Source organism: Hevea brasiliensis, chromosome 10 (genome assembly GCF_030052815.1).
Source record: "Hevea brasiliensis isolate MT/VB/25A 57/8 chromosome 10, ASM3005281v1, whole genome shotgun sequence".
Lineage (NCBI taxonomy): Eukaryota > Viridiplantae > Streptophyta > Magnoliopsida > Malpighiales > Euphorbiaceae > Hevea > Hevea brasiliensis.
Genome location: NC_079502.1, coordinates 93,726,572 through 93,737,905, shown reverse-complemented (window position 1 = coordinate 93,737,905; position 11,334 = coordinate 93,726,572). Strand labels below are relative to the sequence as shown.

General features: G+C 31.2%; 1 protein-coding gene across 1 annotated transcript; it reads right to left on the bottom strand.

The window, feature by feature from the left end:
- Nucleotides 1-4,099: 4,099 nt before the first annotated feature.
- Nucleotides 4,100-6,433, bottom strand: LOC110670537 (BTB/POZ and TAZ domain-containing protein 4). The gene is made up of 6 exons (XM_021832620.2): nucleotides 6,128-6,433; nucleotides 5,687-5,955; nucleotides 5,459-5,589; nucleotides 5,058-5,364; nucleotides 4,633-4,946; nucleotides 4,100-4,535 (listed from the first exon to the last, which is right to left on the bottom strand). The coding sequence occupies exons 2-6, from the start codon at nucleotides 5,924-5,926 to the stop codon at nucleotides 4,400-4,402; spliced, it is 1,128 nt and encodes a 375-aa protein (XP_021688312.2). The 5' UTR covers nucleotides 5,927-5,955; nucleotides 6,128-6,433; the 3' UTR covers nucleotides 4,100-4,399.
- Nucleotides 6,434-11,334: the final 4,901 nt, after the last annotated feature.

Here is an 11,334-nt window from a genome sequence, read left to right as displayed (position 1 = left end):
TGGGTAGTTTTTACAAAAATGGTCAATTATAAGGAATAAACTGTAATTTTACATATTGTTATTGATGACTGTTTGGATGGGCCCAGGAGGGGCTGTGTGATATGATTGAGTTGTGGGTGTATGGTTGATAGATATAGAAGTGTGTTTTAAACCCATTTGCAGGTTGGGTAGGTCCTAGGTATAGAGGAGACTCTTCCGGATTTTCGGCATGACTTAGGACGTCTTTGGTCTTTTTCTTAGTATGTATGGAGTCAAATTTATTAAATGATTGTAATAAAATTGTCAAGTGAGTCGGGACAGCCTTCTTCCTCCGCCTAGCCGCCATAGTGACTGCTATCAATTCTGTGAGTAAAATATTAATTTTAATTGTAATTTCGATATTATATAATGTTCAAGCATGTCCATGCATCACTTATATGTATATATCTATGTAGTTAAACTCTAGGCACGTTTTATGTTGCATTCACAACTGTTAAAGTGCCATGGATGTTGTTGTGGTAATTTGGAGCAGTGTGCGTGTGATGTGGCATTGGTTATAGACAGAACGGATAGACACGGCTTGAGATATTCGTTGAGATCCGGTCCTTTGGGGTAGACACGGCTTGAGTTCTTCGCTGGGACCCCGATTTGATTTATTAAGTGGAAGTCTGAGCTGAGTTCTTCGCTGGCACAGGTTGGAATAAGAGAGCTGTATAGGGGATCAGCTCCCATATATGTATTATTTGACATTATCGGGTGTGTGAGTGCTCAAAATTACCTTTTTGTTGTTATGATGTGAAAATATTGCCGATATTGCATTTCACTCTACAGGGTGCATTAGCTTTAGATAGCTATAGAGATTATGGTTAAAATTGATATTTTACTCTCTGAGTAGAACGCTCACTCCTGTTCATTATTTTTCAGGCTACAGGAGGATTGTTGTTGTGGTTAACCTACTTTTCTCCTTCGTAGGTTGTTTATTAATGTTTGTGTAATTTTGTTAACTCCTAGAATTTCTGCATGTGTTAGAAATATTTATTTGATTTGGGTCTGTAATATAAATTGTCATGTTGGACCTGTAAACTAATTATATACGTGTTTGTTGGACTGGATGAGGGAGCTGAGCTCCCATTTATTTTTATGTTGTTATGAGTATGTGGAGGGTGAGCTGAGCTCCCCAATTGATTATATATTGTGTTTACAGGTCAGGTGAGTCAAAAACTCCCCGTTGAAAGGTCCATTTTATGGCCAGACTCTGTCCGGTTGAATCCTTGAAATTGGGCCCAAATGGGCCTTAGAGTTGGGTTGAGGAATAGTTAGGCTAACTACGGGCCTCGGGGGCTTTAGGTTGGCCCAGGTTCTAGTGCCCGTCCGGCACATAAGTTGGGTCGTAACATTTCAATGGAGGAATAGGTCACACTACTAAACTTCTATTGATAAAAGATCATTACCCGTACTTAAAGATCTGAAATATCCAATTAAAAGAAGTCAATCATCTCCACTGTAATTGTATTGTCAAAAAGACCATCAAATATTATTAAAAAAAAAAAAAATCTCGCTAAGGGGAGATAAGACCCCCAATAATGAAAGAGTTAAACTCAATATTAGAGAAAAAATTTTAAATCCATTCCTAATGGATACAAATCTAAACCTGAGAGACTTGCTTACAATCTTGAAGACCTAACAAAAACAACGATGAATATTTTACAATTTAGCAATAGAGAAAAGGGCAAATGAAGGAATAAGATAAGTAGAAAGAACTTAAAAAAGGCATTTTCCACTACGTTCCAATTTTTAAATAATTTTTTAATATGAAATTTCTAAAATTTAATATATAAATTAGATATAACGATGATAAGTTTATTCTTAAAAACAGGATATACAAAAATTATTATTTTTTTATCTATACTCATTTCATTATAATTTTAAATTAAAAATATATTAAAATTTTTATACAAAACAGGTACAAAACAGGTAAATTTCATTATATTTTTTATATATTGATACATAATAAACTGAATTTAGGAGAAAAAAAATTCCATGAACTCACAAATGCTCTAGCTTAAAATTTAACTAGGCATTTTACCCACGCTCTGTACAAATTATTTATTATTTTATTTAAAAAATATAAATTAATATTTATAATTTTTTTTTACATTTTAAAAATCATATTGCAAGATTTTTTTTAGTGGTAAAATTCTAAATTATATATATATTAAATGTAATTTAAATTTGCATTCGAGTCAATGTTAGGGAAAATTGTACAATAAAACTGATGCATATATAATAATTTCATTGTAACCGTTGATTGTAGTGGGTTCCACTTGATTTTCATTATGATTAATAATTATAATTAAACTATTATACAACGATTATACTAAATAAAAATTCTAATTTTATAGTCCAACAGTTTAAAATTTAATTAGGCATTTTACCCATGCTCTGCATAAATTATTTATTATTTTATTTTAAAAATATAAATTAATATTTATAATTTTATTTTTACATTTTAAAAATCATATTGCAAGAATTTTTTTTTGTGGTAAAATTTTAAATTATATATATATATATATATATATATATATATATATATATATATATATTAAATATAATTTAAATTTGCATGCGAGTCAATGTTAGGGAAAATTGTACAATAAAATTGATGCATATATAATAATTTCATTGTAACTGTTGATTGTAGTGAGTTTCACGTGATTTTTATTATGATTAATAATTATAATTAAACTATTATACGACGATTATATCAAAAAAAAATTCTAATTTTATAGTCCAACAGTTTATTTAGAATGAAAGTTTTTTTTCTCTAAGCTTTTCAGAGGTTTGAAAATCTTTAAAACTCTCACTTTTTCAACTCACGAATTTGACGAGTTAGAAAAGTTTTGGTACTTTGTCTCCCAGTTTCTTCTCTCATCTTATTTTATAAGACCTTTCTCACTCCATCTAAAAACACTTTAAGCTTTTGGATAAGTAGTCTAAGTTATTGAAGTCTTTTGTTTGGCTAGTGAGAAAATGAAGAAAAAGCAATGCATGGGCCATTTCTAGTTCGTTTGGTATTTGATGTAGGTCAATTTCTAACATGATTAGATGAAAGAAGCTGACATTCTTAAATATTTGCTAGCAAAAATATCATTCAGATATATTCATCAGCAAGAGGCAAGAGGTCCTCCACCCATACAATAACGTGATCCTCGATCGGATTCACATGATATGGATCTGCCAACATATTTTCCAAAAGAGGTGTCGGTGGAAGGATTCAGTGCAAAGCACTAATATATGCTAAAAAATAAAAAATTAAATAAACAAATAAAACCAAATTATTTAACAAATTGTATTTTATTATTGTTATTATTAGTGTTGAGATTCATACACTAATATATTAAATTCTTTAACATGTGTTAGACATTATTAGCATGTGGTGCAATTAGATCATTAATGTTAGTGATTAACACCATTCGATCTGTTTGAACAATTTTTCTAATATTTGAATAAATATGGATACTTAATAGATTATAAAATTGACTAAAGAGAATAATTGATTGTCAAGGTTTGAACTCCTTATATAGAAATCGAGTAGACCCAGAAACAAGATTTCATTTTAGAGAAAGTTCAATTAGAGTGGAATTTAAAATTCAGATAAATAGGATGCTTATCTCCGATAGATAATGTTAATATTTTGGAGTACTAATGCATTAATAAAGTAAAGGAATTAAGAGATAAATTAGATGTATATAAATCCTTTAGAGACATTAACATAAAATCGAATTAAAAAGCAATACAAATAAAAATAATATAATTAATTTTTCTTTGAGAAGATGATAATAATAAATAATTAATTGTAAATATTTATACAACATTAGATTATTTTTAAATGTATGATTTCATTTTTAAATAAGTTGAAAATAAATAAAATTTTAAATTTTAAACTAACTATAAAAAGTTAAAAAAGAAAATTTATATAATCATAATTATGATTTATTATGAATAATTTTTTTATAAAAATTTCAAAGAAAAATATACTAAATTGAAGTTTAAGAATTTTTGTAATGTAAATTGAAATTAAGGGATGACTATGATACACTTATCTAAGTTAAGGGACGAAGAGCAAGAATTTTAATGATATTGAAATTGAAATTTGAAGATTTTTATAATACAAATTATAGTTAAAAAGAAGGATGAAAATGATCATTTGGACCACTTTTGTATGATTTCCTTGACAACATAACACTTCATATTTCATAGCTTGGATGAATATACATAGAATCAAGATGTTGACAAGGAAGAGGATTCTCTGATCATTTTCCACCAGGCAGAAACAAGTAACAATTTTCTGGATTGCATTGTCCCTACTTTCTAAAACCAATTTACACCTGGAAGAACAATTTTTTTTTTCTTCCTTATATCAAGAAGAGCATGAAATTGCTGATGAAAAGAATGGTGAACCTCCAATTCTCTTTGTTCTAAGAATCTTTTTCACTAGGATTCGCCACTTAACCTCATCCTTCTTGCTTTGGCTCTTAATCCTCGACTTGAAATTCCTGAAAATCATAAATTTTGCTTCAGCTTTTTAGTTGGGATGTTCTCAATATGCAAGACACTCAGGATCAAATATTGAAAGGAACTTAGAGAGCATACCTGCACAGAGGAACTCTGCATACGTTGAAATCAGCGCAGAGACGAGAGTGTAGCTCTAATAGCTGCCACATTCTCTTGCAATGAATGCAACCTCCAGGTATTCTCAACTTGCAACCTGCGAAATGGCGCACCAGCAATTCCAGTCCCTTGCATGCTGAATAAGGGCAAGGTGCCTGAGTCCCTCTGAAATCTTTATCATGTGGTCCAATTGTCCTGCAACCGTCTCTGCATATATGAACAAGAGCCTCCATTGCCTCGTATAATTGCAAATAGATCTTCCTCTCATTTAGTTTCCTAATTCTCTCCTTTTGCCTCTGCAAATACATTGACGGCACATAGAATTCTAATTAACTACTTCAAACATATGTATATACGTGCTTGTGTTGCTTCAAATGGTGCACCAAGAAATTAGTAAGAAATCTTACATTTTCTACATCAACCATGGAATCAAGAAGTTCCTTTTCGAGCACAGGGTGGCTCTGCTGCATCGCTTTCCACCCTTCTGTGGTGGAAATTTCCTGGAAGTTGCTCACAATCATGCGGTGACAAATGAGGCTAAGCCTAGGAGCATCGCACAGTAACGCAAGCTGAAAGATGTCAACTACGTTTTCGGTTGTAAGAAAACTTTGCTCTAACTTGTGCGCGCATATCTTCTTCAACTCTGGAACCACAAAAACATGCGAGAGCACCAACAAGTGTAACACAAATTCCTCCATTTCTTCTTTCTCGTAACTGCCCGAACAACATAAATATATCAGATTAATAAGAAAGGAATCATCAATAATCTACTCGATAAGGATCCATGAGGAAAATAATTAATTAATACCAAGAAGAGTATAAGAATCGAATAAAAACTCGAACAGCGTCATGAGGAACGCCCCGAATTGAGATTGATCGTTGTCGAGTTCGGCTTTTTGCTTGCTTTAACAGGCCTTTTATGACAGGAGAAGCCATGCCCTGAAGGAAGATTAAATAAAAATTGGCGAACCCCATTTTCAGAGATTTAATTAATTAATTAATTAATTGATTAATTATGATATGCAAAGTGTCTTACAAGAATATTGGCATGCGCATAGATGGAGCCACCCTTGTCGGTATTAATTGTAACATCTGCTCTATAGCCTTCATCAAACAAGCGTTCCCACATGTCCTTGGTTCTGGTAGAGACACTGCTATGTCCTCTTAATGTTTTGCCATCCATCGTTAATTGCCTTCGATGGTAGCTGCTGGTGGTCGCCGGACCAGGTAATGGGGGTGGCACTGGATGCCCTTTCTTGTCACATATCTCATCCATTTTTTCCTTTCAGACTCCAAGCACCTCCTCTGCAGACAAAAAGAAGAATAAATATTGAAAAAAAAAAGGAAAGAAAGAAAACCCATGATTTTGATTCTAAATGACAAATCTGGACGATGAAATTTCAATTCCAATTCAAAACTGAAATGGTTTGCATTAGAGGCACGATGATGATTGAAAGAGAAAACAGAGATGACATGCCTGTGTTTAGAGAGGAAGAGTTGGAAAGATCACTTCCTTCCTTGGGTTCTTTATCCTTTGGAAACAAGAAATTGATAAATATATATGTTTCTCTCTGCTCTTTCAAAATGACAGAGAGAATAGAAACGATAAAGAAAAGAAAAGAAAAGAAAAAGAAAAGAGATTTCTCTCCTCACACCCTCACAAAACAAAGATACGAGGATTGTTTTGTGAGGATTATTGAAGTGAGGCTATGGAGATCTCTTTCTCTTCCTCTTTCTTTTTCTCGCAGACAGGGAAGGAAACCTGAACAGATTTGCCTTAGAAGAAATTAGTTGATATAAATATTGGAATGCATGCATGTCTCTCTCAATCTTACCTGTCAGTCACTAAATCGGAAGGTTACTAATTCATGAACACATAGCCATCGTTCATGTCCTAATCCCATTTCTTGCACGCGCCTTTTTTCTTTTTTATAATAAGGGTTGGTGACAATGAATGCTCACCGTAATATTATTTAATTTAATAGTTATTAATTATTTTATTAATTATTAATTATTAGATATTAATTATTAATAATTAATTATTTATATAATTATTAAAATTAAAATATTTAATAAAAATAATTATTATATTAGTTTTTAAATATAAAAATAGTAATATAATTTTATTGATTTTAATTAAAATATTCTTTTAATCTCTAAAAATTAAGAGGGTAACTTTTTATAAATCATTATTTTAATCTCTAAACAGTGATATAAATAATATAATATTAAATAATATAAATAAAAGAGATAATGTTTTGATCTCGATCAAAATGGTAAACGTTAAATATTACTTTAAAAATTATTACTATAAAATCTTAATAAGATTAGTGATATATTCTAACCTTAAATTAGAGAGTCTCTTATCACCTAAATTTTATATTTACCTGAAAAAATATACACTAAATATTTTTATTTTTGATAGAATTAAAGTTATGAAAATATTTTTTTTTCTAAAGTAAAGTAATAATTAAAGTTGGTATATTTTTGTTTATATTTTAAAGATATTTTTCATAATGTCATATTCTGAATAATCATCATGTAGTTGTAGTGGTAATGTAGGGTCCTAGTTTGCTTGGATATGATAAAGACATGGACATTATGTTATAGCCGTACGTAAAGAGCATGGCTGTGTAAGTGGGAATCCAGCTAAGGAAAAATCTGGCAAAATTTGTCTGGTTGCGAGAGTTGCAGAGGAGGAGGAGAGCCTGTCATTTTCTGATGACTAGTTTTAGGCAGCAGGAGGATTTGGATTTTTCTTGCCCAATTTAATAGTGGTTTCCAATATTTTTAGCTTTCTCTTTTTGTGAAATTGCCTCCGTATAGCATGCTAATAAGTTTCCTGGATTTTCATACTTTACTTGCTTAATGCATGCAGTTGGTTTCCGTAATGCTATGCTTAATACTAGAAATAGCAATCCATCGTCCCATATTTTTAGTACCAAACATATTAGATTTTTTTTATTACAATTGATTTCAGTTAAGAAGAGAGCACCCACCAACACACGATCGAGAACAATTCGTAGCTAGCTAAACCCTCTAGAATAATTAACGGTTAACAAATCATGGAACATAACATTATTTTATTCCGATGACAGCGACAGAAGGAGAAGCCAAATGAAAGAAGGTAAGGCCCATCAGGAGGATGGTAACACCTACAAATGCCAGCTCTTAAAAATCCTCGGGCAACCTCTACCGTACCCCCCCCTTCCCCCACAAGAGAAACACATCGATCCTACTAAAATCAACACCGACGGCGCACTAGAAGCACTAGAGTACAACATGTAGCTGGAGATTCAAGAGGCACTATGCATCAAAATCTCAAAGAGATAACTCAAACTTCTAACCTGAAGTTTGGACCCCCGCATGTAAAGAAAACCAACAACTAGTAGACAACAAGGCAAACTACTAGTAGATCATAAGAAACTCTCAACTATTAATATCCAATTCACCACCTGACTATAAAAATTCTTATTCATACACACAATCCTATTAGAAATAAAGGAGAGAGGAAACCCACTCTAGAACAGATGAGAAAAGTCTCCTTTGCCCCATCGAGGCAAAGAAGACCGCTACACGGCAAATGACGAAGACAATCCCAAAGAACAAATAACAGAGAAGAGTCTTTTACTCTTTTTTTTTTTTTTTCCTTTTTTAAAATTTAAATTTAGTGTGCAAAATCTAATATAAATAAATATCTTACACTGTTACTGTTAAAAATCATTTTTAAAAATAATGTCAACAAGAGTAATTATATTTATTTTCTTTAATTTTAAAAGTATTGAGAGTATTGAAATCTTTAATTTGAGATTTTTTTTTACTTATTAATTTTAATATTTATTATTTCTATAGTGTAAAAAGAACAGAGCTATCTCTCTTTATGTAGAATGTAGTTTCTTAATTATTATCCAAGCACCAAGCCTTCATTGAATAAAAAAATCATTTATATAAATAATTAATAAAAATAAAATATATATCTTTATAATAATGTTATAAATTAAAATTTTGAGAGTATTTTATAAATGAAAAAAAAAGATATAAGTAATTTTTATATAAATAATAAATTTCTGATAACATAATTAGTTATTTTAAAGTAAAAATCATATAAATTATTAGAATAATATCCATGTATTGTTAAATATATTTGAGATGAATATGTATAATAAAAATGAGCATAAATAAAATATCCATCTTAAACCTAATTAAAACAATAAAATTAATAAAACAATAAAATTAATCCTTCTCAAAAATAAAAAAAAATATAATAATAATAATAATAATAATAATAATAATAATAATAATAATAATAATAATAATAATAAAATACTAGACAGTATAGCTTAGATATGAGAGTATGAATTTTTTTTTTTTTTGAAAAAGACCCTAATTGTCGCCACTTCTACACAAGAAAGGCCTATTTGGCAATAAAATTTGTTGTCCCAAAACAGTCCAAGAGGGGGGTAAATTAGACTTTAACAATTTTTCGGCTCTTGTAACCTAATGAAAAATTGTGGTTTTGTTCAACTAGGTGCTTTTCTATATATAATGAAAGTAATATGTGTTTCAACAATGTATTCCTAAGTTGCAATTCAAGCCTTAATCAATGTATATGGCAATATCTAACAAAACATGCATCATTCAATATACAACTACTTTCTCAAGTCACTCAATATGTCCTCAAGTTTATCAATTCAATCTATTCAACCAATATTCAATATCATGTATAAAAAGTAAAATTTAAATTGCACAAAAATAAGGAGGTCAAGGTTAGAGAGATCAAATACAACAATTTTTATAGTGATTCGGCTTAACTAGTCTACATCCACTCTCTCAAAGAACCCTCTTTGAGTCTTCTCTCCACTATTTGCTCTTTTGAAGGCAAGAGACCAAAAGCCCTTTACAACTTTTCAACACCAAGCTTTTACCAAGGTAGCTTGAAACCTTCACAAGTGCTATCACAAGCACTAACTCTCTCAAGCTTCAATAGGTGCTTGTACAACCTCTCTTAAATGCAATTTAATGTTTCAACACTCACTCTTACTCAATACAAATCAAACTATAAAGAAGAGATGAGTTGATTTGCCAATGGTAGCTCAAAGACTTTAAAACTCTTGAATGAAAGCAATAAATGAAAAATCAAAGTTGGAGTTCAAATGTAAGCTTTTATCAAGTGTAAATGAAGTAAAGAAGGTATATTTATAGTCCCAAATCATTTTAGACCGTTTAAAACCCTTTTGGAACGTTATACACACTGCCCAAGACAAAATAGCCGTTATTTTGTCCTTTTGTGCGAAGTTGAGCAGCTCTGATCAATTAGTAAACTAATGAAATATTGGTAGCAGTCAGTAAACTGGTTAGTAAACTAATGTTTTTAGCAAACACATTAGCAAACTAAAAATTTTAGTAAACCAGTTAGCAAACTAAGTCAACAGCTGCATGTCTCAACTTGCAATGTAAAATGATTTAGACCTTAAAAAAAATGTTTCAATAGTAGTGTCTAAGGTCATGATAAGAAAAAGTAATCAGAAAATAAAATTTCTTTTTTGAGCTCCATTCGACTAAATTCTCATCTATTATTTTCACAAAAGACCTAAGACTCAATCTCTAATACTATGTCTTTCATACCTTTTCTTTGAGTCTTGGCTTCCATAATCTTGTTCTTTTCTCATTTTGGATTTGTCTTGAAATGCCTTTGAGTATCCTTTCTCCTTAGATGCAACTTTAAAGATACTTTAGGAATAAGACAAAGAATCTACACATCACTTTAAAGTTGGGTTAGATAGATTCTGTTTGAGTTTTGTTATCATTAAAATCAATGCTCATTTTGAGCTACACGAGGTCAACAATCTCTCCCTTTTTAATGATGACAAAACTCAATTGAATCAACAATAAAAAATAAAAGTGTGTGAAAGTTTATGTGAGTATGTAAATCCAAGTAGTATAGTATACTGAAAATGCTCCCCCTAAATATATGCACATAATTTCCAAGAAATCTATTTTCTGTACATAAGCTCCCCCTGATTTTATGTTATAAAGCATGTTCACAATATTCTCAAAAAGAATTTCCATTTGTCACAAGTATAAACACAGGTAAAAAACACATATCCATATCCATCCTATAAACACATATTCACATATCCATATCCATCAACACAAGTATAAACACTCATCCATATCCATCCTATTCTCCCCCTTTTTGTCATCAATCAAAAAGGAAATAGGAGAAAAGAACCCAAAAAGAATCATGTTAGCCCAAATGTGAACGCAGTAAAGTGAACAGTAGCAAACTAAAAACCAATATTAGCAAACAGACTAGTAAACTAAATATGCAGATAGGAAACTAAAAATCCAGATTAGATGGGAATCATTTAAGTCTTTTGCTCTTGCGAGTGGATTGGAAGACACCAACTTCTTCCTGGTTGGTTTAGCAGCAGGGGGCTGAGATCCTTGGTCAGCCACTTGATCATCCTTCGGTGGCTCATCTTCATCAGATGGTGGTTGAAGAGCAGCAGCTAGGGATTGGTAGGGATTTGACACAGTCGACTTAGTTCTTTTTCTACCTTTCTTGGCTGCAGGGACAACAGCTGCAGAGAGTTGAGATGGAGCACTAGCTTGGTGATCCTTTAGAGAAGCTTCCTTCTGCTGCGTAGGGGCAGCAGCAGTTTCAACAGGTGGTGCACTTGG

Excerpts from the sequence above, each read along its gene's own strand:
- LOC110670537 (XM_021832620.2), bottom strand. The coding sequence starts at position 5,926 with ATGGATGAGATATGTGACAAGAAAGGGCATCCAGTGCCACCCCCATTA. Across the intron at positions 5,590-5,686 it reads ATGCGCATGCCAATATTCTT|GGCATGGCTTCTCCTGTCAT; the intron begins GTAAGACACTTT and ends ATCTTCCTTCAG. Across the intron at positions 4,536-4,632 it reads TGCAGAGTTCCTCTGTGCAG|GAATTTCAAGTCGAGGATTA; the intron begins GTATGCTCTCTA and ends TATGATTTTCAG.